The sequence below is a fragment of the Lontra canadensis genome, unplaced genomic scaffold (genome assembly GCF_010015895.1).
Source record: "Lontra canadensis isolate GAN:19392208 unplaced genomic scaffold, GSC_riverotter_1.0 scaffold78, whole genome shotgun sequence".
Lineage (NCBI taxonomy): Eukaryota > Metazoa > Chordata > Mammalia > Carnivora > Mustelidae > Lontra > Lontra canadensis.
Window position 1 is genome coordinate 4,808,620 of NW_022631072.1, and position 24,487 is coordinate 4,833,106.

The window sequence follows — 24,487 nt, forward strand, 5'->3', positions numbered from 1 at the left end:
GGTTGAGAGACAAGGAGGTCCACATGAGCGGCAATGAGACAATTATTGACAACAAGTTACTATAATGGCAGAACAGTAGGACATAAAACAAAGCTGTGGAGCGGTGATTCGGAGACGGCAGATTCTGGATTGGACAGAGGTGTGAAGGGCAACTGAGAATATCAAATCAACGGGTGTTTAAGAAGAATAAATAGGGACGCCTGGGTGGCTCAGTTGGTTAAGCGGCTGCCTTCGGCTCAGGTCATGATCCCAGAGTCCTGGGATCGAGTCCCACATCGGGCTCCTTGCTCAGCAGGGAGCCTGCTTCTCGCTCTGCCTCTGCCTGCCACTCTATCTGCCTGTGCTCACTCTCACGCTCTCGCTCTCTCTCTCTCTCTGACAAAAAAATAAATTAAAAAAAAAAATCTTAAAAAAAAAAAAGAATAAATAAAAATTATCCAACTGAAGTAAATGAGAAATTCCTTGCAACACGAAGTGTAAAAACCTACTACAAAAATCTTCAGTTATATAAGGCAAAGGAAGATGACTGAGAAAAATATCCTTGCTTTCTTGGGAAAAATGTGGTAAGTAAGTATCAAAAAAAACAGGTTACCTCTATTTTTCTAAAATATTCCTCTTACGAATCAGCCGGAGTTAATGCCACATTCAAAAACTAAAAATACTAACTGTAATTGGGAAAAAAGTAACAGAGAGTCACAAATCTGGATCTACTCAAATCAATAGGTTCTAAAAACCCGAATTTATAGACTAACCAAAATGTGTGGTATCAATATAGATTCAAGTCACTGAGAACTGAAATGGTATAAAAAAGCAGTGACTAGGGCGCCAGGGTGGCTCAATCAGTTGAGTCTGAATCTTGACTTCAGCACAAGTCATGATGTCAGGGTCCTGGGATCAAGCCCCATGCTCTGTGGGGATTCTGCTTCTCTCTCCCCTACCATCTCCCTCTACCTGTGCCCTTCCCCCTACATGTGTGTGCACAATGGCATACGCACTCACTGTCTCTACCCCTCAAGAAAAAAAGAAAATCTTTAAAAAAAAAAAAAAGTGGTGATTGAGAAGGGGAAAGTACTGTGTCCTCGTGATTTTTAATCTTTTTTTTTTTTTTCTTTAGTGAAATCTGGAAACTTAACAGTATCACAAACTTCTACTGTGGCTATTAATAAAAATTCCATTTAAGGAATTTAACCTAAGAAATAACAGTTTCACTAACTTTTTATCAGTTTTTGAAACATTTGTGATTTTTAAAGACATCTTACTTTTTCTTCACCTGAGGAAAATGAGCCTAGTTTAGCTCTTCAAACACTTTTTAAAAATAAGTAATCCGATGGGAGAAGGCGACTGAGAACTGCTTATTAAACCACGGAATCGACAGGAAATCTTTCTCGGGCTTGCAGCAAGGTTTCTGGAAATGCAAATTATAGTACCATGTTCCAGAATTCAGTTAAGAGTTCTTTGAGAGTCCAAAGCTATCTCACCGTTAAACCAGTAATCATAAGGCAACAGATAGGCTACATTAACATTCAAAGGAATGATGAAATGTCACTTACATGGCTTCTTGGGGCATTTCTGGCATTTGTTAAAGCCCCAGGAGGTACCCACAGTTCCACAGCAGTCCTCCTGCTTTGAAAGGCCAGGGAGTGCCTTGCCACACTGCAGTGATGAGATGTGAAACATGAAGGTTAATTGAGTGCACCATGCCCAGCCCCGGAGCCCCGCTGTGCTTCCCCCTCACATTATAAAACAGTTCCCTTGTTATCAACACAATTGGCGGGTGGAGGATAAAAAAACCTCAAACTTTGAAACAAAACACCAGATCAGAATCAATATGACAATAATGAACAAATCTATTTTTTTTAAAGATTTTATTTATTGGTTGGTTGATTGATTTGACAGATAGAGATCACAAGTAGGCAGAGAGGCAGGCAGAGAGAGAGGAGGAAGCAGGTTCCCTGCTGAGCAGAGAGCCCGATGCGGGGCTCGATCCCAGGACCCTGGGATCATGACCTGAGCTGAAGGCAGAGGCTTTAACCCACTGAGCCACCCAGGCGCCCCAAACAAACCTCATTTTAAGAGCTTCTTGGCATTTCGAGAGTCTTAGAAAAATTTGTCACTACTCAGAGCAATTCATAAAACATACGTTTCCAATGCCCCCCTCCTTTTTTTTCCCCTTTAGAAGAGTCTCAACTCAAAAGTACAACATAAACTTTTACAATTTAGTGTAACTGTCAGCTGGAAAATCTCTGCTGCAGGAACAGAGCTGTAAGGAGGTGGGGGCAGGGGTGTCAACCTTGAGAATATGGCCCAGGTCCCATCTGCAGAAGGCTTTGGGTCTTCCTATAACCACAAAGGCCTTGGCAGGAACAGGACAGGAGAGAATGGTATGAGAAATGATCACTGGCCAGATCAGCTTTGGCACATGAAAGCTCCAGAGAGCCAAGTGGTCTGACCCAGGGGAGGTCAGCCAAGTTAGGAAGGTGCTGGCAGGTTTAAGCAAAGTCTAGTAGGCAGAAGAAGGGGGCTTACAGTAGTCAAATATAAAGACCCACCTCCTCTCCTGGTAAATCACAGAAGCCCTGAAGAGGCCGAGAGGCAGGGGCCTGAAGTCAGACCAACCCAATGAGGTCAGGAAGGGCCTAGCTGAAAAGAACCTACTCTGTGTACCCATCCTAAGGCCACTTGCATTAGAAAGGCCCATGGCTCTCCATCAATACTCTGTAGGCTAAGCCCAGACCCCACATCTGAGGGGCCACTCTGCCTTCCTATGCCTCAACCTCTAAAAAAGTCCTCCCAACAGTTTCCAGGGTCATCTTTCCAAAAACGAATCTGAGGACATCACTCTACTGACTAAAAACCTTCCATCACTCCCATAGTCTGAGGACTGCAAATTCCCAGGGATGATATATAAGATCTTCCTTTCCCTGCCTCAGAGCAGATGACTTTCCCTCTGCCCTCCTCCACCTCTCTACACCTAGCCTTCGGGCACACTAAAAGACTTGATTTTCCGACCAAATGTCTTTCCAAGAGCTGTCTCGGTCCTCTGGTATACCTTATACCCTTCCTTTTCCCTTTGCCCGGAGAAGCTTTATCCTGTGAACTCCAGCTCTGAAAAGCTGTCAGGAGGAAGCCTCCTGTCTCTTCAGCTTCAGTGAGCTCCTCCTTTCTCTTCACCCCCACCCCGCACACCACACAGCTCCACCGCCTCCGCTACACTTTTTAATTAAATGCAGATGGATCTTACGTATCTTTATATCCCAGTACGCAGTGCACATGCTCCATAAATTCTGAAGGAAGGAAGGAGCAAACAATCCAAGGAACTAAGAAGCAACCCAGCTGCGGTCCATGCAGACAAGGAGTGGCTCTGTGAGAACCAGGGAAGGGTAGCGAACGCACCCAGGCTAGTGAGCGCAGCGTGGTGACAGAGAGTCTGGGCAGGGGACAGCAGGCACCTGGCAGGCCTCCAGGCCCAGGCAGACAGCATTCTGACGGAGGCTCTAAGTGCCCACAGGTTCGAAATTGTAAAACAAAGTCAGGGAAGCCCTGGCACCGTTAATGAAGGTTTAGTTCCATCCTGGTTCTGAAGTCCTTAGGTTTTCGTGGTTTTTAATGATTTTGACAGGATGCCGTGTGTTCTCCAAGCAGTAAGTGATGAGGGTTTGGGGGGAAGGGCAGGGAGACGGGGAGGAAAGTGAACACCCCAAGAAATGAGAACCTGACAGAAGAAAAGCATACAGTGGCTGGATTCAGGTCATCCCCAGACTCCTTCGGCTCAGTCACAGAAAGCTCACATCTGAAAGAGGAAGCAGGAAGAAGGAAGAGGGAATTGTGCTACAGGCCCAAGACTCAAAACCAGTGATGATGCTGAGAACACAAAGGTCTGTCCCCACTGCTGCATGTGGCTGCCAGGGTGCCTCCTGCTTATTTCCGGTTTTATCAAGACACCAGTGTACCTCAGATGTAGATCATTCTTGTACCAGATTCCGTAGGTCCTTCTCTTCATCAAGCAAAACTTTCAACACTTGCTGATTTTATACGCTCAAAATTTTAGTAGCAGTTAAAATCCAATTTTCACCTCAGATTCCTAGAATGTTTTATTTGGTAGGGTAAGAATAAATCATCTCTCCCTACCAGGCCTCAGAAAAGGTACAAGGTTTTCATTACAGGATTCGGGCTGCTTTATCCCATGGCTTTGTTTTTGCAGGTCCAAGGCCAAGAGCAGCACAAACCATCCAAATCGATTAAATAAATGACGGTGTAGGTGGTACCACGAAACTCTGTGTTCTTCTCAAAATTGGGCTTGCACAAGATAATAACAGGCTGCAAGGGATGAAGTCGGGCTTCTGACAAGGCACAAAGTCTTACACATGCCCTTTGAGGTAGTTAATCATGAAGAAGCTTCCATGTGAGCCAGAAAAGGCCTGAGAGATCTAATGTGGGCTAATGTGGGCTCTCCCACAAGAGACTACACCTACCACCATGAAGTCTTACTTGGATGTAAGAAGTGGCCAGAGGAAAAAGAAGGTGGAAGAGGAGCTTTTCTCCTCCACACTGAAGGTCACACTGGAGAGAATCACAAAAATAGGAGGAATTAGCATTCAGAATGCCCTTCTCTCTGAGTAGCGGATTCTGCTTCTTCATGAGACACCATCACAAGGACCCAATGCTGGCTCTGCCTAACTGCATTTTTATGCCCACATTGAGGTGATTTTTGACAAGTGAAAAACACAAATGGAATTTCTCCTCAGTGTCTCATTCACCACATCGTCAGAGAAAGCCTATCTCTCATTTCAAGGCATATCTTACTGTATAAGTAACCCAGAAGAAATAGGCTAAAAAATTTACAACCAATATTTAGGTATCTCAAGCCAGAAAAAAAAAAAAAAATCTATCCCGTCAAATAAGCATTGTGCTGGAGCTCCTCGAAAAGCTCACCCACCCTCCAGCTGCACACCGGGGACACTGTCACTCCACACATCCCTGCTAGGGATGGGCAATGGCGTGACCCCCCTAGAGCAGCAAGCAGAACAGGGCTGGTTCTGACAACCAGGTCCTGTGAGCATTACGCAAAGAAAGGAGAGGCGAGACCGGGTGTGGCCAGGATGGCAGAGTTCAGATACGCTCAACAAGCTTGTGGCCCGAAGCCAGGTGTGGGATGAAGGGATGGGCAGGACGAAAGGCCACAGATCACAAGAAGAGAGGATTTATGTCATCCAGCAGGAAACCTTTACCACAGTGAACACTCCTCAGCGATGGAAGACGATGACAGCTTCCCTGGGAGCGGAAGCTGGGGGACCACCTGACAGGAATGTCCAGGACACGAAGTGAGTAACTTCTGTGGTTTCTGCCACATCAGGGGTTCTGTGTTCAATACCTACTGATAGGTCACATTACAAGATTTAGAGAGGGCAAACTACTAGACACCGCAGCCAACCTTAAGAACTTCTGATGCTCTCACAACTGCGTTCAAGACTGTATCCCAGTAGATACACTCCTAACCATCTCTTTTCAAGTCTCACTTCCTTCCTCACATCAGTCTCTCCAGAGATGCTCACCCTGGACTGAGCTTCCTCCTACAGGACTTACGTAAATTAGACAGAAAAGAGAAAAACAAACAGAGCTACTCCCAGCCCCAATTCACCAGGGCGCTGGCCATGATTCTTAGAAGACTGAGTGCAAGAAAATAATTCAGCGACCTTTCCTCCCTTCTGGGTCAGCGCTCCGCCTCAGAAGGTAAAACTATTCAAGAATTGTTACAACTGCTCCATGAATAGCCACGTTTTACCTTTTACAACGCAAAATTATCACATGTGATGGCGCAAAAACCTTACATTTTTTAAAGCAGTTAAGAATAAACAGATTGTGGAATAATGTACTTTTCTAAATCTTGGCCTGGTTGAGAAAACTTCAGATTTCAACCTCAGGTTTGAGGTGCTACCAAGGGATGGCATTTTCTTGAGATTTGAAGTTAAGCTATGATTGTAGGTTTTTCAGATCTCCCTATAAACACCTGAGCAGGCTTGACAGTTCAAAACTTACCATTTGGCAACGAAGGGCTGTCATTTTTGTCAATTAAAAACTCACCACTGGAGATGCTTCAGAGATGAACAGTAATTTGAGGAGGCTGTGATAAATATTGGAGCATGGCTTCGTAAGATTTAATTTTCATACCTTAAAATCACTAGCACCTACAGTATCCTCATTCTGAGAGTGTTTATTGTGTTACAGTGCCAAGTTGTGGGGACGGAAGATCCAGTAGTGGGTAGAAGACGACGGTGCTGGATTAGAATTAGTAAACCTGGATCTGGATCCCCACTCTCTCTCATGAGCAGTGAGATGTTCACCAGACTATCCAGCCTCTCTGGGCTAATAATGGGACAATGGGACAATAACCCCAACAGCCAAAGATTGTGGTGAGAGTAAATGATGTGTGTCTGAGAAGGGCTGCGCTATCCCTGTAGCCCCTGTGCAGGGACTGGGAGAAAGTGACCCTTAAGATGTGTTCTGCATCAGGACACAGCATTCAGTAAACACAGCATGGGCTGAATCCCTGTCTGCCCTCTCAGCTGGTGTCCTGTGTTCAGTACAACCTATAAAATGTTCAAGAGCTGGCCATCTGTTAGCTTCCTAGCATACAATCATTAAAAGAGTTCAGATGGGGCACCTGGGTGGCTCAGTCGTTAGGCAGCTGCCTTTGGCTTGGGTTATCCTGGGGTCCTGGGATCGAGCCCCACATCGAGATCCCTGTTTGGTGTGGAGCCCGTATCTCCCTCTCCCACTCCCTCTGCTTGAGTTCCCTCTCTCACTGTGTCTTTCTCTGTCAAATAAATAAATAAAATATTTAAAAGAATAAATAAAAGAAAACACTTTAGATTATCCCACTAGTAAAATGGCCACTCAATGGAGATGGCCACCATGTCAAAGGCCTACTATTTAGCTTTCCTATTAAGACATTTAAAAATGACGATCTGAAAATACTCTTGGGAATTACCCATTATCACACGTACAGAACTCGTTTTACTTTGCAATCAGGAACCATGCTACAATGAAGCATAAATTACTGAGTTTAAATAAAGAATGTTTTCCCAAAGAGAAAAAGGCACCGGAGCCCAAAAAACAAATGACAGCTTAAAATCTTAAAATGATACAGATTTTTTAAATACACTAAAGTAAAACATGAAAGAACAGAGAAGGCTGACTCACTGCAACTCTTGCAAGAGTACGCAGGACTGTATTTAGGCAAGAGCTGAAGCAAAGCAGTGACTCAACTGCTGGGCTGGAGAGACAGATTCCAAAGAGATGGAGCAGCTCTGGCTGAGCCCAGGACTAACCACCGACTGGGAGAGGACCCAGGGGCAGGTGGGTGGGAGGGGAAGGGCGGAGGAAGGCAGGCCAAAGACGGAGGAACGGAGAGAGTGGGTGGGGAAAGTCAGAGAATGAGATGGAGCTGAGCCATGGAGAATTTTCCAAATTTGGGATTCCGTTTGTGGTTAAGTACCAAAATTAATCAGGAGATAGTTCCCTTCCCCGAAGTAAGAAGTTGCGGACTGCTTCCAGTGAATATATAGCATCTTTGAAGTGATGACAAACACAGAAATATTGATAAAGAGAAGGAGAGGGGCACCTGGGTGGCTCAGTGGATTAAGCCTCTGCCTTTGGCTTGGGTCATGATCCCAGGGTCCTGGGATCGAGCCCCACATCAGGCTCTCCGCTCAGTAGGGAACCTGCTTCCCCCTCTCTCTCTGCCTGCCTCTAGGCCTGCTTGTGTTCTCTCTCTGTGTCAAATAAATAAAATCCTTAAAAAAAAAAAAAAAAGAGGAGACAGAAGAGGAGGAAAAAATTGTTTTTATTTAAGTATAGTTTTCTACATCTGAAACTCACCCCCAAGAATAAAAAAGAAATTATCAACATAGAGTATACTATTCATGGGGGGTGGGAAGAGGAATAAATTATATCTAAAGTCAACACAAACAGTTATCAGAGGACCCAAAAAAAACAAAATTGGATAATTATTAAAGGCCCATTCACAATACTTCTCCTCCAGGAAAGAGCACAAAGGGGGGTTTGTTGTTTTTTTGTTTTTTTTTTTTTTTATTTTATTTATTCATCTGAGAGAGAGAACATAAGCGGGGTGAAGGGCCTCCCTTCCAGCTGAGCAGGGAGTCCGAAGTGGGGCTCGATCCTGGGACTCCAGGATCATGACTTGAGCTGAAGACACTTAACTGAGTCACCCAGGTGTCCCACAAGGGAATTTTAAAGTTCAGCACAAAATGAGCTCTTTCCCCAACAAATGCTATCCCCCACAAAATACACACCCAGGCATCTACATGCCCCTTAGGACTAGTCCTCTCTGAAGGTGAAATTGACCTTTTCACACAATCACAGTCCATGTGGACCAAGTGAGAAGTAGTGTGAAGATGACTGTAGCAGAGTAAATGGTAAGAGCACAGCTTTTTTTTTTTTTAAGATTTTATTTATTTATTTGACAGAGAGAGATCACTAGTAGATAGAGAGGCAGGCAGAGACAGAGAGAGGAGGAAGCAGGCTCCCCGCCAAGCAGAGAACCCGAAGTGGGACTCAATCCCAGGACCCTGGGATCATGACCTGAGCTGAAGGCAGAGGCTTAACCCACTGAGCCACCCAGGCGCCCCAAGAGCACGGCTTTTGAGCTTGGACCAAAATGGGCTGGTGCTGGTTGACCTGACCAGTTACCACATGTATTATTACCATGGACAAAACTCTCAGCCTCTCACTGCCTATGTCCTCCTCTATAAAACATAACTAAAAATGCCCATTTTCACAGAGCTCTCAAGAGGAGTGAGCCATTACCTATGAGACAGTTAGATGGCCAGCATGCATGAGGCTCACAATGTTAGATCCCTTTCTCCGGGCCTAGAAACCAGGGTTGATTTAACAAAGGACTAAGTAACTTAACAATTATTCAGTATGTGATGTCCCAGATTCAGTTTCTCAAGAAAAGAGATATAAAAATAATTTAGATATAGAAATATGAAAAGAAAAAGAAGATATTATAAATTTTGCTAAAAATGTTGAGGTTTTCACAAAAGTGCACTTTTGTGAAACACTTCAGATTATTATTATGTCTGGCTAGTAAAAAACAATAAATGCTCAGAGAATAAATGCTGTGGAAGATTTCTAATTGTATGGACTTCATTTTAATTCTCCTCAAGAAACACAACATGTCACTGAATCACCATAATTCAACCAGTTCATATCAACGTTCCAGCAGCAAATTTCATTTTGGGGACATCGAGATCCTTTCGGTCACCCACCATGTCTTGGTGCCAGAAGATCAAGACCATGAAGCCAAAATAGCAGAGCCCACTCCGCACCTCTTGCCCACAAGCACCCATGGTTTAGTCATAAAACACTTGCAGAACATGGTGCTCACGAAAATAGGTCCCAGAAAATCTGTCCTTCTAGGTTCAGCTAGTATTATAGACTGAATATGTGCCTCATCCCCCAAATCCCTATGTTGAAGCCCCGAGCTCTAATGTGATGACATGGGGAGGTGGGGCCTTTGGGAAGTAATGAGATTTATTTTTACTTTTTTCCACACTCACATAACTTCTATTATAGTATATTATTATAATTGCTCTACTTTATTATTATTGTTGTTAATCTCTTACTATGCCTAATTCATTTATTCATTTTTAATTAAAAATTTTTCAAAGTTTTATTTAAATTCTAGTTGGTTAACATTCAGTGGAATATTGGTTTCAGGAGTAGAATTTAGTGAGTCATCACTTACATGTAACACCCAGTGCTCAGCAAAAGTGGCAATTTAGTGCCCTCCTTAATATCAATCACCCACTGAGACCATCCCCTGTCCACCTTCCCTCTATCAACCCCCCGCTTGGTTCTCTGTAGGGGAAGTAATTAGGTTTAGATGAAGTCATCAGAGTGGAACTGCCATGATGGGATTAGTGTCCTTATTAGGAGGGGAATAAAGACCAGAGCACAGATTCCCCCTCTCTCTATCATGTGAGCACATCAAGAAGGTGGGTGTCTGGACACCAGGAAAAGAGCCCCACCAGGAACCAGATCTGTGAGCATCGCGATCTCAGACTTCCAATCTCCCCAACTCTAAGAGTAAGTTTTGGTTGTGTAAGCTACCCAGACTATGGAATTTTGTTATGGTAGCCTGAGCCAATTTATACAGATAGCAATGGTTTCTTGTGAATATACCGTGTCCAAAAGAAATGGCCTAAGAGCCAGGAGGGACTAGTACAAAGAACACCAGAGTAGGAACCACAAAGCCTCAGTTCTGGTCCTCACCAGCCACAAAGTCAATACCAGATGTGAACCAAACTAATTCACTTCTCTGGACTTCAGCTTCCTCATTAATAAACTTTTAAGTATAGACTAACTGCTCATACTCAACGATGTGCCTACATTCTATGATTTTATAAAGGCTCCAGTGCAGAAGTAGAGGATAACCAGGGAGCTATGAGTGGCATGGTTTGCCATATCAGGGAAATCCTATGAAGGTCAGTGTTCCTTAAATGTCCCGTGCCTACCAAACTGATGGAGAACATTCTCTGATGCCGTCCGTGTTCACCAGTCCTAATGACATGCCCTGACCGAGATCAGGGTGATCAGTGATGATCAGGAGGAGTCTCCTCCTCTTCTTCTTCTTCTTCTTAAGATTTTATTTATTTATTGACACAGAGAGAGAGATTACAAGTAGGCAGAGAGGCAGGTAGAGGGGGAAGGGGAAGCAGGCCCCCCGCTGAGCAGAAAGCCTGATGTGGGGCTCGATCCCAGGACCCTGGGATCATGGCCTGAGCTGAAGGTAGAGGCTTAACCCACTGAGCCACCCAGGTGCCCCTGGGTCTCCTCTTGACCGTATTTCATGCTCATCCCTTTCCTGCGAGCCAGTACTCACAAAAAAAGGGCAGCTCTTTCTTCCTGAAAATAGTCTCGGCTCTTAAACAGCTATTTTCTAGATTATAGTAATTATAGTGAATTACATTATGATTATCAAGAGGCAAAGTATCAGAAATCATTCAAGAGAGTCATGGAGATGTGGATTTTGCATATTGTGAGCTGTGACCCATATAAAATCACATTATGATTTATCAACCCCCACTGCACGGGTCTCCTGTAAATTCTTCCACCTGTGCCGTTGAGATGTTCATCTCCACTCAGAGCTAGAAAAATCTCATTCCAACATTCTGGCAGAAAACTGAGCTTTTCTGGCAAACAGAAGCTATACCCTCAGTACTCTAAATTTGGTTGAGGAATGTGAATCCCTTTTTTGGAAATCCTGGACTTCTCGTAAGAACCAGAATGAGGTCCCTTATAGGGAAAGTTTTAACTGTATATAATGGGGGGGGGGATTTCATCCAAACTTCTGTCACAGCTTTTCTTTATTCCTATCATCAATCTTTTCCACTATGATATAAACACATCTCCACTCTGGCAAAGTGACTTTTACCCATCTTCCCAGCAAAACGGTGCTCCTATAGCCTTCGGACCAACCGTGGTCCCAATCTAAACTGGAAAACCTCAGGAGAGCTCCTCAGTGTCCATGCACTACAACATTAAATATGCTTATTTCTACATGCCAGTAAGAAAGAGGGTCCAAATATCGAAGCCTATCATTAATGCAACTACAGCAACATATTTGATCAATATGTCCTAAAGGCCTGTTGTCATAAAGCAGAATACTGTACGGGGGAGCACTGGCGGGATAACAGGCATTGTCTCCTAAGAAGAGGAAAATGCTTAAATACTTCCAGATTTTCTAAAAGAACTTGTAAAAAATTTGCTTTGGCTTGAGCAGAACATTCTTTATAGGCAAGGGTTTTTTTGTTGTTGTTGTTGTTGTTGTTGTTGTTTTAAATCCACCCAGCTTTCTTTTATTAGAGTAATTAAAACAATGTTAGGCATTTGGGGTATCTGATACAACCATAATCCTCTGATATTTCAGGCTATTGATTTTACAAAATATCTACTGTGACTCGGGCATTAACTGCTGGAAATGTACCCACATTGATTTCTGACAGTGTATTTGTTTAAAGCCTGCTGAAGCCAAACCATGGGCTTCAAGGAATTCCAGACAACTACTTTAGTTTATGAAACGGTCTTTTAAAAGTTACACGAAGGCAAAAATGGTTTTAAAAGTAACATACAAAGGGAAAAAAAAATTCTTAAGCATGAAACTTCTGATTCTGCTTGACATCGTTTCTAAAGAAACAATTTGGGCTATTTTCTCCATCTCTACAACGATTTAAGCATTTCAACAGTTGTGATATATATGTATCTTGCTATTTGTACATTGTGAAAAGAATAAGCATTGTCATCATTATATTCTGACATCATAATTCCCATTAGCCTGTCCTTGCAGCAAAACAACACAAATCACATCGTAAATCCTTGCCCTCGATGCTCAGAACATGAAATTTATTCAAAGTTCCACTACCCAGGATGTGACTAAAAAGACAGACTCGTGTTGAGAGGGAAATAAAGATGGGTATCCAGGCATGGTTGTTGTTACCATGACAACCGGATCACTCCCAAAATGATGAACATAAAGGCCTCTTTTCCTCAATGTTTCTTGCTACAACTGTATTGAGGGAAATTTTCTATATTAAGCTTCAGTCCATCTCAGGTTCTTTTTTGTTTATGTAGAGATACTGCAAGGAACAAAACACGTTTTGGGTCTCATACCACTGTGCAAATTCTAACACGTGCCTCATCTGGTTACGCTCCCAGGTTTTCTGTGCCTTATCCAAGTACACAGAACTCAAAACTAATAATTACCTGTGGTTTGGTTGCAAATAGTGTAGAAAAACTGAATGCCACAAATCATATTAATAGGTTTCTTTAGTTCCCTGGGAGCAGGAAACCAGGTCTGTCTTGACCACTCGCCACCGCTTGTGGCGGGAACATTCACTGCTCACCAAAGAACCACTTGTCCTAGCTTCCCCACATATGCCGGCTTCCTAACTACCATGGGTCAGCTCAGACTCCTGCTAACAAAACAGCAGAGAGCAGGGGGTTTAAATAACAGACGTGCATTTCTCACAGCTCTGCAGGCTTAAAGTAAGAGAATGGTCAGCTCTGGTGAGGTCTTTCTTCCGGGCTCGTAGGAGGCTGCCCTCTTGCTGTGTCCACATATGGCAGAGAATGGGAGTCCTTGGGGATCACTTCTTAAAAGGACACTAATTCTGTCACCTCCAGGCTCCGCCCCTACAATCTCACTGAATCTTAATGACCTCCTCATTGACTCCACCTCCAAATAAAGTCACGTTCGAGGTTGAGATTTCCACGTACATTTTGGGAGGGCCACACAAATGAGTCCGTAGCCCCGACAGGCAGGGCCAAGTGACTCCTTCTGAATAAGGGCTGTGGGAAAAGGAGGGTACCTCGCAGCACCTCTTTCTCCCCATTGTAGGAATTAAGGAGGCCACATATTGCTGATAGCATAGCATTAAGGTGGTGGAAACCCATTAGCTTGGCACTGGAGGGAGATCTAGCAGAGAGCTCTCTGCAAAATGCAAGCTTCTGTCATGTTAATTTCTGACTACAGCGCAACCTAGCCGAACCTAATAATGTATTTACTGACTATTCCTCTGTGCCCTGCACTGAGCTCAATTCCTAAAAGGCCCTCCCCTCACAAGAAGCACAGCCTTGTAGAGGAAAGAGGGTTGAAACCAACCATTTTAAGAGAATTACATTCAAAATGGTCTGAATGGATTCCAAATGCAGTGAGAGTTCAGGGAGGAGAGAATGAACATGGGCCGAAGGACTGGAAGGCTTTCTGGAGGAGGCAACACCAGAGAGGAAGCTCTCAGGTCAGGCTGGATTTGGGAGATCATCGTAGGTCTTGATGTTTTTGATGTTGATGCAATTTGCTCTGTCCACAGATCTTGCGCATATGTAACTATCAGTGGCATGTAAGACCAGAAAAGAAGAAAGATGTCAAAATTACCACAATCAGAGGACTGCAGGACCAGAGGAGGTCATGGTAGTCTTCTCAGCCAAAGTTATTTGAAAAAAATGAAAATCCTGAGGGCCAGAGATATCTGGGCACGTTTGCAAAAAAATGGAGAAAGATCTATGGATGTGGAAACACCAACAGAGCTGGTCCCCACTTCTGAGCCTCCATTTCACATAAGTAAATGGGAGACAAAAATGCCAACTTCGCCTCGTGTTTTAAAGGTCAAGTAAGGTCCTAAATGGCAATGTTGTCTATCAACTATCGATTTTATACAAACACACTGAATTACTAGGACTCCTGCCGCTAAGCCGCAGAACCCTCATACCATCTTCTGAACAACTCTGTTAAAGCCTGCACATTCTCTAAACTGGACCTCTTCAAAGTGTCATCTTGAAAGCATTGCTGTTTTTGTTCAAAACAGTTAGAGCTACTCTGTCTGGATTTCAGAATTCTTTTCAGGGCTGAAGATGCACATTTTAAATATCCTCCATGGTGCACATCCTTGCTTGCTGGAGGCTGAAGTGACCACTGGAAGGCTTCGATCCACTGACACTGTAGCAAATGAGTGAGCTGCAGAGAGAGAGAGACTAATTTTCTTAGGCAGCTCAAAAACCGATTCTGAAACAGCAGCTTCAAAAGAGCTATGGCAAGTCTGTTTGTACAACAGCATCGCTAGAATAAAGACAGAGTCTCATGAAAAAGACCTCAAGGAGACAGAATATTCTATCTCCTACATACATTTTCTGATATATAAAAGGAAACAGTTGGCGGGGGGGAATGGAAGGATGAGAAAGAAAAAGAAACCTGGACTATCATCACTGTGGGAGAAGAGGTATGACAGCCCAGGGGAGACATTCTGTCATCTCTCAACCCAGGGCAATGTTGCTTTCTTCTCCACAAATTTATGGGTCAGATTCCAGAGGACTGGGGTTTATTTCGATTTTTTTTTTTTAAGTAAACCAGATGATTCCACTTTGTTTTAGCGAATCTCAATTCTAAGAGATCATGTAGATGAAGCAAAAAAAAAAAAAAAAACAAAAAACAAAAAACCAGACCCTAGAATATCAGCTGCGACTCTAAGCAATTTTATAATGTACAGAGCCCCAGTCAACCAGCATCTCAAGCCTTGGTCCCTTCGAACTACTTCCAGCGAACTCAGAACTGTCACCGTCAAACGTCAGAACCACAAAATCGTGCCACGTTGCCAGCATCTGAAGCGATCTATCACACTGCCACTCTCCACTGCCCCCGAAATTCCTTCATTGCCTGTTGCTCAGCAAATGTGGGAGTCTAATTACTAATAGGTGTCTTATTTTAGTGAGCCCTAGAGGTATAAAACATAGAAATCTGATATTCCATGTCATGATAAAGGCATTTTCATTGCCAATAAAATGAAAACCATTTGAGAGCAGGGGCTTGAGGAGGACTCAGGAAGCGTAAACGTGTCTATGAAACAGGCCAGGGGCCGTGAACACTGAAAGCGGACAGTCGGAGGCACCCAGAAACACTGGCCCCGGTGAAGACCAGTATTAGGCAGTGGGAAGGGGAATGTCTGGGTCATCAACCATTCTCTGAAGGACTCTACTGCAGTTCTATGAATCTATATTTTGATTATCCTAATGTCTTAGTCCTACGTTCGCTCCAAGTCAAACTAGCAGTTCTCCCTGCCACTGGCAGAAGCCCAGTGACATGCAGCTCTTTCTCCCTTTGGATTTTATCCCTGTCTTTATTGATCTTTACAGCTCGAAGGAAGAGGGGCCTCGCACAAAGGAGGTCTGGCAGAGGTTGCTGGAACAAGACCAGCCCCTGCCAGAGAGCCCCGGGCTCCTATCACTGACATGTGTGGGACACGCTCAGTGATAGCTAGGCTGCTGACACAGGTAAGCTTTGGCAAGGGTGGCCTTTTTAGAGCCACTGGAGACAACCAGACTCACTAACACTCAATTAAATATTTCTTCTGTTATGCCAAAGGAGTATTTGAGTGGGACACTGAAGAAAAACCCAGATGTCATAGGAAGTGCCTGGTGTTAATGACTTATTCCACCTGAAGGAGGCCAAACGTCAGTAAATGTAATCAGACACCACCGGTGGGGCTCTCTGCTCACAGAGAAGGCCGATGTCTGGTAGCCCTGGCCCATCCTTTCCCAGTCACTGCCAGGCAGTACATCTGCAAGAAGATGAAGGCCAAGTTCACCGGGGATGGCCCTGCCCCTCCAAGTATGTGGCTGGGGAAATGGGGACGGGCCGAGGGCCACATGCACGCCTGTACCCACTGCTGACCCAGCCTGGCAGACTCCGTTCCCTTTCACACAGGAGAGGTAATACATCTGCGAGAGGCCAAGCATCTTTGGTAAAATGTCTTAATAGTTGTTCCTTCTTTAGAAGTCTCAGCTGCGTATGTCACTTGTGGACTCAGCTGAGGGAAATAACCGATACAAAATGTTACAATGAGTCTGGCCTCCTCCCCATCAAAATACCCTCAACCAGCTATTTCATCTCAGCTTATGCCTCTTTCCAGCAATGCACTTGCAGTCATAGTCGAGGTGACTCTGTGGAAACTAAAGAACAGATTTCTAAGCAGAACTTCATGTCCCAGCCCCCTTAATTGAGCACTAAATTCATTTTCCATCACCGAGAAGAGATTTTCAAAGTCGGCAGTCTGTCTCTATATGTACATCGGTAACAAGCCACACGGGTATCTACCCATCCATCTGTATTTTTTTTTCTGCCATGTGGAACTGACAGACCTGGCATCTGTTTCCCTACTTTCTCACTGGCTTCTGTGTGGTAGAAACCAAGAAATATTTTTCTTCAAAGTCCTGTCACAGAAGAGTTGAGATTTTTTTTTTAAAGTACTTTCAGCCATAATTAGGATAGTTTCCACTTTGATGAGCCCACACTTTCCTGTTAATTTCTCCATAATGTTTACTTAAGAAAAAAAAATATTTTTAAAGGAAAGCAAGTTTTTTTTTTTTCAAAGATTTTATTTATTTATTTGACAGACAGAGGTCACAAGTAGGCAGAGAGGCAAGCAGAGAGAGGGGAAGAAGCAGGCTCCCTGTTGAGCCAAGAGCCCGATGCGGGGCTTGATCCCAGGACCCTGAGATCATGACCTGAGCTGAAGGCAGAGGCTTAACCCATTGAGCCACCCAGGTGCCCCTAAAAAAATTTTTTTTGAAACAAAAGTTAAGTGCATCTGTTTGACCCTTCAAAAATTGTGTGTGTGTGTGTGTGTGTGTGTCTTAGTACTACGGTTTAGAGACTGGGAATGTTATCGAATTTATCTGCCAAAAAAGACAAATCTCCAATTATATCCAATTATTTCTCCAAAGGCTGATTCTGCTTCCATTTTTCGTGTCTAAAGAGAACTGATAAAACAACGTCTGGAACCTCTAAGAGGATCCCCCACCTAATTCTTGGGTTGCCTTAACTTAGTTTTGCCCCAGCTCTTATTACTTTTATGAGCAGGAATTAAAGGAAAGAAAGGCTTTTCCAATAATTTCAGGATTTCACAACAAGTACTGCTCCTTTCTCTTCTTCCTAATCCACATAAGGATTATTTTTTTCTACAGAATGCATATCATAGAATTTAATCTTAGAGTTTGTTTCTTATGGGTTTTTTTTAAACATATAGACATTTTATAGTTGCAAAGTACAAAAGAGGGTTTGTATGTTGTTTGATCATCTTTATCTGTGTTAAAGCACTGTACTAAAAATATATTTTCTGTTTACACCTACTTCAGGTTTTCCAGGATTTCTGTTCTTAGTTAACTCAGGTGTTTATACATGGAATTTTCTGCTCTTTTGGCATTTTCAACAGGAAGGTCTTGAAGCACTTGAATTTTTTTGTCTCATTTTGTAATGTCTGTGTCTAATTAAGGGGCATGTTCCCGTGTTTAACAAAGAGCACATGATTGCACAACTAGGCAATGGCAAACCCAAGCATGGACGCTGGACCCCAAGCCCTACATTATGATACTAAACACTTCTCAGACGAGGTCTTTTCATACCATCTGGCGTCATTAGGTCACTGCAAATGTTTGTTTCCAGCAACTGGGCAACAAATAAAGCATGCTTAAAACAACCAAAAACTCAAATGCCAAGTACATTTCAAATTTAGGTCACTGTTAATAGAACCAATTTAAAACAAAGGAAGCCCTTGTACAATGGAAAAGGTATATATATTCAATGTCCCTGTGATGCAAAAAAAGAAATTGGAGGGGTATTTTCTGAAATTTGGCCTCTCTTTAAGGATGAAAACTAGCATGGTAATGTTCAAGTTTTAAGCATCTGAAATACCAGGAGATTTTCCTAAAAGCAGATGATAATTGTAACCACTGGAGATGTAATTCTAACTTGATCAATACAGTAAACAAACCTTCCAAAATGTTTTCAAACATACCACGATTTACTTCAGGTAGCACAGATACCTCATTGCCAAAATTACGACTTGTTAACGACCTCAGATTTGGTCTATATTCAAGAAACCCATTTCTCTCAGCCACACCATACATTCTATTAATTTCTATCCTTTTAATACTTTAACATGAATGTAATGATGCCTGTACACAACAGATTCACACAGATATCAATACTTTATATGATCTAAAGAATAAGAAATTATTTTGAGGACTCAAAGATGGGACATCAGGATGCCTCGGTGGCTCAGTTGGTTAAGCGGCTGCCTTCGGCTCAGGTCATGATCCCAGCATCCTGGGATCGAGTCCCACATCGGGCTCCTTGCTCAGCAGGGAGTCTGCTTCTCCCTCTGCCTCTGCCTGCCACTCTGTCTGCCTGTGCTCACTCTCTCTGACAAATAAATAAATAAAATCTTAAAAAAAAAAAATGGGACATCACTTTCTAGAACAGTAAAACAATAGGACTGATTCTTCCTCCCTACTCCACCCCCTGCCCTCGTATCTTGATACACTCTGTCAAGGTGAAAAATATTATAAACGTCCAATTCCATTATTCCTGTTCTTTTCTCTTCATAATACAACCAACCAAAGAGATGCCCTCTGTTTTCATGAATTTATCCCCACTAGATCTATTTGCTGCCCACTAAATCTTCTCCATTCATTCACTCTCATTCCATCTCTGAAACCGCACTGGGTCTCCCAACTGATACTCAAGAATACACCATTCTTGATGTCAGTCAAGGATGGGGCTGCTTAAAACAAAGATGTACCTACTCATCTTCACCTTACAATCCTCCCCCAGGATCAGTTAGTCAAGGAGAGTGAGCATTTATCTGATTTCTGAAGCAAGGAAGTTCAGAATGGTCCAACTCATCACCATCTTTTTCTTTCCAACAGCCCATAATCAAATCCTGATGCCTGATTCTTCGCAAAAGTTCAGACACTCATCTTTATTCTTAACTTCACTTCTTAGACTGGACCCTGGTCAATTCACAAATGGACCAAGGCCAACTTCTCTTCCCTGGCCTCCCCATGTCTACCATTCCCACATCAACCCACCCCATTCTTTCCTAAGTTGAAACTTTTAAAATTACCTTTTTTAAAAAAAAGATTTTATTCATGTATTTGACAGAGAGAGAGAGCACAAGTAGGCAGAGCAGCAGGCAGAGGGAGAGAGAGAAGCAGGCTCAACACTGAGCAGGGGGCCTGAGGCAGGGCTCGATCCCAGGACCCTGGGATCATGACCTAAGCCGAAGGCAGCTGTTTAATGACTGAGCCACCCAGGCACCCCTAAAATTACTTTCTTAAAATTCATAAAATGTATCAAAGTTATGGCTTTTAAGTTCAGCTTAAAATTCGATTATTCTAAGTTGAGAAAGCGATCAATTTTCTGTTTCTCTTCCTCAAGAAATTATCAAAGACTGACATATTCAAAGAATAATACAATGATCACTTGAATATCCACCTCCCAGGGTCAACAAACAGTTAAGATTTTGCCGTATTTCCATGTAAAATGCACTTGAAAATAAATTATAGACATCACGGGATTTTACCCCTAAAACTTTCAACATGCATCTCTCAAGAATAAGGACACGGTCCTACATAATAACACCATTATCACACCTAAACATCAACAATTCCAAAATATCATCAAATATCCAGTCCTGTTTAGATTTCCCCAATGGCTCCCCGAATGTCCTTTATAGCGGGGTGTTGTGTGTGCATGTTCTTCTAACCAGGATTTGATTAAGGTTCATATGTTACATTTGTCACTGTGTCCCTTTGTCTCTTTCTAGAAAAGTCACTCTGCCCTTTTTTTCCCATGAGAAGATTTTTGAAGAAACCAGACAATAATGTCCCACATTATGAATCTGTCTGAGGGAGGAGGCATGTGTGTGATACTTTTAGTTGGCTTCCTCTTTCCTGATGAGCTGGAGAGGTCATGGTGTAAGAGCTTGAGTAGGTTCAGGTTAAACATTTTTGGCAAGAGTACCTCAAGGATGATGTGCAAATGCTGTACTTCAATCCCAAGTTTACCGTCTAATTATTAGAATATGCCATAGAAACAAGGGCAATTAATGCCAAATTTGTTCTGTATATGACCTCTCATGGCAACACAAAAACACAGGTGCTTACCGATGACTCTAAGGCATTCAAAACCTCAAACAGCCAAAATTTGCAGCTAATAAGAGTGTTTCAACTCAGCAAAGCAATGCGCCCTGAGTGGATGTATGCAGTTGTTTCTGCAATTCATTCATAATCTACCTACACCTCCTCCCGGAGTTTTATTTGCAAACTAACCACAGCAAGAAAGCACACATGTTTTTCCAGCACCCTTGTAGGATGTATCTTGTATACTACTGCCTATTTACCAGTAGTGTATATTAAAGATTTTATTTATTTGAGAGAGAGAGAGCACAAGCAGGGCTAGGGGCAGAGGAAGAGGGAGAAGCAGGGAGCAGGGAGCGGGAGCCCGACACTAGGACTCCATACCAGGATGCTGGGGATCATGACCTGAGTTGAAGGCAGACACTTAGCCAACTGAGCCACCCAGGTGCCCCAGTAGTGTATATTTTCAAATGCCTAGATCATCCTAATTACACAAATTAATTGGGCAGTCACAGGTACCCGGCAACACTTCTCAGTAACAGGAAGACAAATATACACTGAGAATGTTTTCTCAAAACAGGTCTCATTTTGAAGCTGTGTATTAGTGACTACACATGCAAAATAAATTAAGAACTGAGATCACTGTCTGGATCATTCAGACCCAAAGTCAGAAAAGTATCCAGATAAGGCAAAAGTATTCCACGGAGTTCGAATTATTTGGGCAACACCACCAATTACCCAATTTACTTTGACTGTATTGTCCAGCTGAGGCTCAAAAGTAAACAGTTTATTTTTACGGGTTCTGGTTAGCAATCATCTCCCTACTATTATACCAAAGTTGTAAGTTTGTTAATGCCTCCTTTTGTTACTTTTTAGGCTCTGTGTTCCAACTTGGAAATTAGGGAGAAAGATACTGGGCACGTAGTTTTAAAAGGACCTGCTTTTTCCTTTCTCATGACCAACCCAAGCCGGAATGACTAAACAATGCAAATGCCACCAAAATCATCTCTCTCCAAGGCCAACCCAGGGCAACATTGTGAAGTAAGAAGCTTCTTCAGACCACTGACCCTATTAAAACCTGCCCTTAGCACAAGAATCCAGTCTTTACTTCTAAGCTAAACTGATGATGTTCCTTCTCTAAAAAGCATTTGTCTAAGCCTGGTCTACAACTGAGGAATGAAAAGGTGCCCTTCAGTGGGCATATGTCAGGTATCTGCAGGGGGGTGACAAAGGTTATGATTGGGAAAATCGAGCCTTCCTTACTTTACTGAAATTACAGGACATGAGCAATCACCTACTCTATTTTTAAGTTTGACTCTATCTGGATAGACAAGCATCTTCTAAGCTAACACTTGCAGAGTTCTCTAATGTTTGCAAAGTGGGGTTCACATTTTGTTGTCTCATCTTGACACACCTCCATATTCTTATCTCTACCTTACAGATAAGGTTTCCCAGCACACTGCTGGGCCCATGGCGCTAGCCAAGACCCTTAACTCTATCCCCATGGGTGTTCTTTTCTATTTGGGACTATAAACCAATTTTGTCTACTGCCCTGGAAGAAAGATTATAACCCTACTATGAACTTGTCCAGAACCTAAAATGTATTTTCTAGGTGTCTAAAGCAGTAACAACTGATTCTACAAATACTTCCCACACATATTTTTTTTTTTAATATTCAGGTAACAACAGCTAATTATAATATAGTTACCTCATCTACTCTTCTCATGGGGGATCCAAACCATATCAAAACAACAAGGAGAACCATAGGACAAATTGACATCACTATCATGTGATCCCAAAGCAAGCAGCACAAAGTAGTTGGGGTAGAGGAACCAATGTATTTCCATTGCCTTTGCTACGTACATCAACAATGAGTTTTAAAGAAAGTCAAGCCTTTCTCTCACTTTATTATATAGGACTGAAGTTACATGTAAATTCAATATTAAAATGCATTTCAAACAACTCCTGCATCACCAACCTAGTGATGAATTTTTATCAGGAGAGGAAAGATGTCAAGTTATTACTACACAAAGGGGTCAAATTTCCTCTGAACCTACAACCAGCAAGCTATTGCATAAAGGCATAAAGGTTTCAAACATCTTTGCAGAATTCATCTCACATACTATGTCTCATGTCAGACACTTGTTTTATACACAGATCACCTTAAATGAAGAAAATATATAAGCAGGCAATCATGGACTTCCAGCAGCAATTATGAAAGATCACTACTTAATATTACAGACTGAGGTCAGAAAACTTTTTTTTGTAAAAGGTTTTGCAGACCACATTTTAGGACTTGGCTGTCACATGATCTCACCGACACGACATAATTTTATCATATAGCATGAATGCGAGGATAGACATACGTAAATGAATGGATGTGTCTGTGTTCCAGTACAACTTAAAAACAGGCTCGTGGGTCAGTCTGCCAGCCCCTTCTGTAGAAGATGATCTTACTAACTCTGGTTTTTCCACTACTACAAGACCATTTCTAGAATGCATTTCCTAACACAGGCTAGACAGTGTCGCTCACCTGTGACCCGACGGTTTCTTGGAAGCACCGGCCAAGCTGCGTCTTCGCAGCCACGGGATAGACATGGGGGATGACTTGCTGGTGAGAGTACGTGGAATGTACTGTCTGGGTCTTCTGGACAGGAAGCCCTTGGTAAGAGACTTGGGATTGGTCTGGTAGAGTTTCTTTTGCCTTCTGGCCTGTTGGGCCATCAATTCTTGAAACCTGATGGATCTGGACTGAAGCCTCGGGAGGGTGTTTCACGTGGATGTTGACTATGTTGGGAGGAAATTTCACTAAAAGAGATCAGGACAAAAAGTCAGGCATGAATAACATGCAAATTGGCATGAGAGCAAATATTACATACACACGTATGTAGCTATATGTGTTTCTCCACCCAGGGCATAAAATATAGAGTGCATATGCGTGTCTGCTGTGTAGCCATCAACTCTGGAGAATAAGAGGATACATCTCAAATACAAACTGGTCCTGAATTTATGTACTTTTAAGGGATCAAATTGGACATATACAGAGAAATTAAAGCCTCTCCCAGTAACCCATTCATGAGACAAAAATTCGTTTTTCAGAGTCAGAAAACTATGAAATCCATGGTGCCTATGGTCGTTGGGTACATTTTATCAAAGGATAGTAGTAAAGACTCAAGAGTTTGATTACTTTTGCATCTCTCAGAGTTTCCATTGCCAAACTTGGAAGATTCACCTTTCTACATCAACAGAGGAAATAACAATTTCACAAAGCGTCATTCTCTTGGCCCGAACAGCGGAGTGTGGACGTACTCGTGTGCACCTTGTGTCCCACCAAATACCCACGTGTGATATTTTATGTCTGTGTTTACTTTCTGCTGCTTTCACATACAATTTCATCTTGTGATGCTAACATTCAAGTTTTACAGAATAAAGGCTAGTCACACTTCTCTGACCCCTTTCCAAAAACTGGGCATGGAGGAGATGCCAGGTTTAAAAGAATGAGTTAGTCATAGAATTCCTGAGCTCCAAGTGACCTAGTTTACCTTCCTCTACAGAGGAATCAACTGAAGCCCAGTGAGGTTAACTAATTGTTTATAACTAAAACCAAGCGCCCTTCAACTACAAAATAAACCAGGCATTCACCAGCAGGTAGCATGTGATCCACGAGCATATTTGCCCTCAACACGGCGTTGCTCATCTTTCTGTTTCCTGGGCCTTCCCAGAAATGTGCGGGTAACAGCTTTCAGTGCTCAGAGCCAGCACAGAAGGATGGGCTCCTTTCTGGTTTATTTCCTAGATACCAAATCTCTATGGTCTAGAAAGTACTGCAGCCATATACCTGGGCCTGTATTCTGTCCCTGCTGCCATTTCTTGGGCCACAGATCACATACTTGTTTCTGATTCAATACCAGCCCTGCCAGGGGCAGATAATCGCTTTCATGTGGGTTTGACAGGTTACCAGAAGTCTGATGAGTGGGCAAAAAGAAAATAAATA

General features: G+C 42.8%; 1 protein-coding gene across 11 annotated transcripts in view; it reads right to left on the reverse strand.

The window, feature by feature from the left end:
* Positions 1–24,487, reverse strand: part of LTBP1 (latent transforming growth factor beta binding protein 1) — a 398,263-nt gene that overhangs the window by 167,648 nt on the left and 206,128 nt on the right. For all 11 annotated transcript variants that reach the window (XM_032881895.1, XM_032881898.1, XM_032881896.1 and 8 more), the window contains 2 exons: positions 23,027–23,301; positions 1,551–1,653 (listed from right to left, as the gene is read on the reverse strand). In XM_032881895.1, the coding sequence (XP_032737786.1) occupies positions 1,551–1,653; positions 23,027–23,301 (378 nt within the window). The remainder of the gene's footprint in view (positions 1–1,550; positions 1,654–23,026; positions 23,302–24,487) is intronic.